This window comes from Somniosus microcephalus, unplaced genomic scaffold (genome assembly GCF_052327205.1).
Source record: "Somniosus microcephalus isolate GS21.2 unplaced genomic scaffold, FLI_Smic_1.0 unresolved_chr1, whole genome shotgun sequence".
Taxonomy (NCBI): domain Eukaryota; kingdom Metazoa; phylum Chordata; class Chondrichthyes; order Squaliformes; family Somniosidae; genus Somniosus; species Somniosus microcephalus.
In genome coordinates this window covers 102,890,096-102,895,824 of record NW_028225179.1, presented here as the reverse complement: position 1 = coordinate 102,895,824, position 5,729 = coordinate 102,890,096, and the positions used below count along the sequence as shown (strand labels likewise).

Sequence of the window (5,729 nt, the reverse complement as noted above, 5' to 3'; positions counted from 1 at the left end):
ATGTCATCACTATTATGGGAACAATGGAATTCTCTTTAAGACATTTCATGATCATGTGCGAACATATGATGACAATAAAATTCTTGAATCCCTACTCTATGAACGAGCAAAATCATTGCAAAATACCGCAGGTCAGTAGCAGTGAAGATGACTCGCCTCAATCTGTTTGTTCAAATGAGTGTAACTAACGCTAATCATTAAGTAATGCTCATGAGTCACTTGAGGTTTCTCTCAAGTATAAATAAGAGCTTATTTTGAAAGCAAAAGTTCTGCGAGTCCACAACACTAACTGGCAACGTCGCTTCTCTCTGAATATGGGACAGCCGGTGATCATACAGATAGAGAACATTTACTATCCTATTCTTGCAATAGTTGGTCTTCCTGGTAAGCCGCTTGCCATCAGTTAATGCTCATCTTTAACAGTGTCTTACTGTGTCACTGTTCCTGCTCTCGGTGTAACGATATTATTTGTTTGTTTTGATGTGTTTTATTTGCAGACAATAATTATCGGCATCAAAGAAATCACTCAAAATGGCTCCAAGTTTCTGTCATATTGTTAATGTACCAACCGGAGTGGAAGCTCAATTTACTCTGACTATTTAAGTTCAGCAATTTATTGACGATCCCTTGGCCTTGAAAGACTGTCTTGTAATTCTGTATCTGGTACAGGTATTCGTATCGGATCGAGTAGCCAAACCAACAATTCTTAAAAGGATTCACGGGGGCTGAGCAAGAAAAGGCAAAGGAATTTTTTAATATATATTTGTGAATCCAGGAGAAATATAACAGATACTCCCACTCCCACAACAAAACTATGGCGCAATATTGGCGTATTGACGCCTCCCCGGAATTGATTCCCGTCCGTTGCCAGATCAGCACCGGCGCTGACTGATTCCCCGCGCTTCCCACCCGGGAACAGCTCCGGGCACCCTACTGGCGCATGCAGCTGACCAGCAGCGTGTGAACAAGGCTGAAAGCCAAGGCTGAGGATCTCAAATTGGTCTTCCTCAGTAGCGCGAGACTAAGTCGGAGCGAATGGGTCACTCATTTTACACCCAGTCTAATGTTCGTTTTCACTGCGGTCAATGGAAAGGGAAATCGGGCTCATTGTAAAGCAAACTGTCTGTGCGCTCTGAGCTCATTTCACGTGACTGGCGAATACCAATTTCACCCCTAAATCTGCCATGTCTTACATGGAGAACCCATTTTGGGTGCAACTCGAAATTGCCGGTGCATTTCTAGCGTAACTATAGACTATAGTGTAGATTATGGTCTTTACCATCTGGTCATTTTGAATCACTTTGGTGGAGCGCAGAGCGGTGCGGAGGAAGTCAATGGAAATGTAATTTGCGTAAAATGGGCCGCCATTCGCTATCGCCAGTTTTACACTACCATCCAATACCAATTTACGTCCATGGTCAATAATTTGCTGAGTAGGGACTGGAGCAATGATTTTTACACTAGCAACTGACTATGGACATCCGTGGGTGTATGTGTTTGTGCCAGGCGAGGTCATTCATCCCTGGCAACTACTCAGTAATTGCGTTTATAGTGAAACCCGAAGCGCTTGATTCTGAAACTGGGCGATATATTATGTTGCTTTAAGCTGGAGTCAGTTAGTGTTCTGAGGCCGGAAAGCAAAATGAGCCAAGTGCCACTAAAGCATGTCCAGCTACTGCTGCGCTGTTGTAATTCTAAATCCAAGTGGGGATTTCTCCGGTAACCATGGGATAGATTTTAGTCTTTACATCCGGGGTGTTGTGCATCGCCTGGGGAATGAACAAAAAACCAAATCCTCCGCAGAGAGGCTTCCCTAAAAACAGCGGATTGTCCTCCTTTATTGTTATTGGCAGTAATTCGGGCGGGTTCTGTTAACACCTGCGGTCATAGCTGACACATTTTCCTTTCTACATACATTGGTAGAAAGGCTCTTGTGTTTGCCTCTCACTCCCCGTCTGATGTTCAGTTTTCATTAACTTCAATAGAACTGAATGTCAAGCAAGGCTTACAACAGGTGGCCCAGGCGCTACCTCCTGTTCAGCGCCACAGCCCAAAATCACTCACTACCCCACAGAGTCGGCCGATGTTTAATACCCAGGAGATAAAGATTACAATCTATCCCAAGTTTCCTATGCATGGTAGAAGTAAATTGATTGCAATAGAATTCCCGCTGTTCTACTCCTGAAATCCCACCACAGCTTCGATAAAAGATCTTTGTAATCCGAGAGAAACGGTGTAAAGAGTTGAATTTACCACAGGAGATCGACAAACCCCTCCCCAGTAATTCTATTCAATAGTGTTGCTGCAGATTCCACACCACTGATGCAGGGATCATTTCCACCTTCAACAATGGGATGGAAGTCAGGCGGTGTTTGCAATGGGCAGGTCGCCCGTTCTTCACATTATCCTCCATGTGGTGAAGGTGATAATTACCCTCTTTACAGGTTCTACTGTCCCGTTCAATAAACCAAGAGAAAAATAGTTCAAATCAATAATAGACTTTAATCCACCTGTTGGGGGTTTTCTTAAAAACATTTATTAATTACGAAAACTGGAAGAAAGAATAATGCCGTATCACACATCAAGTACAAAGGGACAATAGATAAACTGGGATATGGTCATTATATAGGATGTCCGTACAGTTACTGGGATTTCCAATGCTGTGTTTGTACAAGCTGCCGTGCCCAAAGCTTATGTTCCCACTCTTGACTGAGATTTGGATCTGAGACAAGAGCTATTGGTGTTTACATTATTCGGCTAAGATTGGACTCCAAAGAACCGTTTTATGTCGTGAAATGGGGGACAATAATTATCCTGTCGAACGATCTTTAACCTGAAACGTTAATTCTGTTTCTCTCTCCAAAGAAGCTGTCTGAGCTGTTGAGTATTTCCAGAATTTTCTGCTTTTATTTCAGATTTCTGGCATCCACAGTGTCGTGCTTTTGAGAACAATAATACTTGGATTTAAATACACAGCTTGAAATACATTTAGGATAATTGTTGAGAAACTATTTAAGGAGGGCTACGCATGTAGCCGCAGTTATCTGGGGATAGAAATTCTTGGGCGAAGTGTAACGGGCTGCCTGTTATCCGCCCAATGTTCAGCTCCATTGCTCCAAGAAACTGAACAGCAAGCGGGCAGATAACGGGCGGCCCGCGCATTGCCACCCAAGACAATCCTGGTCCTATTTGCAAAGCAGTCATTCTTTCCAGAGCCCTGCTTGATATTAATAACCATTGCACGTTATTAGTAAACTAAATTTCAAATGCGCATTAAATGTTTGCACCTGAGGCAAACCAGCGTCCACATATCTAATAATAAATGATATAACGTAAAATTCCCTCTGCCCTGCTCAGACTGCGCGTGTCGCTCGCCATTTAACCGGTTACTTTGCTGTAAGCGATTTGGGCGGTACATAGTTAGACTCAATCCATAGTAACTGTTTCTCGTTATATTGTGCTCAGGAAACAATTTTTCATTCAGAAATCTTCATTTGCTGGTCATTTGCTGAGGTAAAGCACGGGAGGGAAACCAGGTAGGAATTTTCACCTGCTTCCAGAAGATTTACCGATAGAATATTGCAGTCAGGATCGTGAAAATACTCTGAAACCTTCATTGTATGATTATTGAGGATACTTGAAATGTGGAGATACTGGGGTACGTTTTCAATCTGACGTTTGGCTTAAAACTGTCGATGGGGGTTCGGCCGCCCACTGTCATCTGTTAGTGGATCAGCAACACCGATTTACACAAGAAAAGTCAGATGGAAATGCTACCCCACGATGTGTATGGATGGACAGGGATAAGTAAATCAGCCACCCTTTTGAATTACTTGCAATTCAAACATTCTTTTCTGTTGATGTGAATGGAAATGAAAATCGGGTGGATTCAATTGCGGCCGCCAGTCAGAAAAGCCCATTTTTCGTCCGGTGGAAAGCTGAAAATCCAGCCATGTCATTCACTGCAGCATTGTTTTTTCTTTTGAAGTAACCCAGAATAAGTTAGCGACGTATATCCTTAAAGAACGGTATCTTTTCTGAATTACTGTGTTCATCCGCTCGATTGGGAAGCATCAAGAGAGACAGAGATTTGAGTGAGAAGAAATATTCTATGAATTTCATACAAAGAAATCTCGACTGATCATGGTCTCAGAGTAAGTAGAGTTAGTAATTTAATTTCCTCTCTTTTGCAGCTAATTTGGTGACGATCGTCATTCTCTTCCATGGAGAGTGCGGTCTCTCCAAATGCATCACCCGTTACCTGATGGCCATGTCAGCGGCTGATCTAATGTTCCTGATATTTGAAGTAATTCTGCATCAGATTAACGATGCTTATTTCCCTTATTCATTCCTGAACTATACTCCGATTTGTAGTCTCAATATCGCGCAGCATTTTGTTTCCATTGATTGCTCTGTCTGGCTAACTGTGGCTTTCACCTTTGATCGATTTGTCGCTATTTGTTACCAAACGTTGCGAACAAAATATTGCACTGGAAAAACTGCAGCTGGACTGATAGCAGTGGTGTGTTCATTAAGCATCTTCGAAAACATTCCAATCTACTTTATATTTGAACCTCGGGAAATAATTGACAATGAACCATGGTCCTGCGATGTAAAATCAAGCTTCTACACCTTACCCATATGGGCAGCATTTTTGTGGTTGGAAACACTTCTAACCCCATTTGCACCATTTGTGTTGATTGTGCTGCTCAATGCCCTGACCATGAGGCACATTGTACTGGCTAATAGAGTGAGGAGCGGTCTCCAAGGGAACAACAATATTCAGAGTAACAATGATCCAGAGGTGGAGAACAGAAGGAAATCAATCATTTTACTGCTCGCCATATCTGAAAATTTTATACTGTTAATGATGGTAAATGTCATAGTTTCCATATGTGTGCTATTTACAGATACTCAATATTTAGAAGCAGCTTACAACGACTCTTTCACCATTGCGGTACTATCTGGGTACATGCTGAAGTGTTTGAGTGCTTGCACAAACACATTTATTTACGCAGTGTTCCAGAGCAAATTCAGAGATGAACTGAAGAATGTGGTTCAGCGTCCCCTGTCTTTCATTACTAATTTAATCAAACAAGTTAAATGATCCACGGAACTAAAATGTAATTACATCCATCGTAAGCGGCCAGAAGTTGTTCAATTGACATCTACAAACAGGAATCCATAAGTATAGGAAAGCTGCCATCTGTTCCCCATATTAGATGTCATATTGTAGGAGATCAAAGATGCTTGGGGTATTTTTAACGTTTGCAGATAGTGTAAGACAGCCGATATCGGATATGAACAAACAAATAATAATTTTTCAGATCCAAAATAAACATAAGAACATAAGAAATAGGAGCAGGAGTAGGCCAATCGGCTCCTCGAGCCTGCTCCACCATTCAATAAGATCATGGCTGATCTGATCCTAACCGCCAATCTACTATCACAGAACTATCTCCTGAATCTAACAGAATTAGACACACGAAATAGGAGCAGGATCAGGCTACATGGCCCCTGGGCCTGCTCCGCTACCCACAGGGCCATTACCGATCGAAACATAGACTCATGTCCAAATTCCTGACCGCTCCCCGTAACCCTTAATTCCCTTTACTTCTAGGAAACTGTCTATTTCTGTTTTAAATTTATGTAATGATGTAGCTTCTACAGCTTTTTGGGGCAGCATATTCCATGGACCTACCACCCTCTGAGTGAAGTAGTTCCTCCTC

At 42.2% G+C, this 5,729-nt stretch overlaps 1 protein-coding gene across 1 annotated transcript; it reads left to right on the top strand.

Moving 5' to 3' along the window:
* Positions 1-314: 314 nt before the first annotated feature.
* Positions 315-5,107, top strand: LOC147095669 (G protein-coupled receptor 142-like). Its single transcript, XM_085973686.1, has 2 exons — positions 315-384; positions 4,194-5,107. Exons 1-2 carry the CDS (start codon positions 315-317, stop codon positions 5,105-5,107), a joined length of 984 nt encoding a protein of 327 aa, XP_085829812.1.
* Positions 5,108-5,729: the final 622 nt, after the last annotated feature.

What these genes read in the sequence shown, in the direction of transcription:
- LOC147095669 (XM_085973686.1), top strand. Translation starts at nt 315, where the DNA reads ATGGGACAGCCGGTGATCATACAGATAGAGAACATTTACTATCCTATT. An exon ending in TGCAATAGTTGGTCTTCCTG is followed by an intron (nt 385 to 4,193) that starts GTAAGCCGCTTG and finishes TCTCTTTTGCAG; the next exon opens with CTAATTTGGTGACGATCGTC.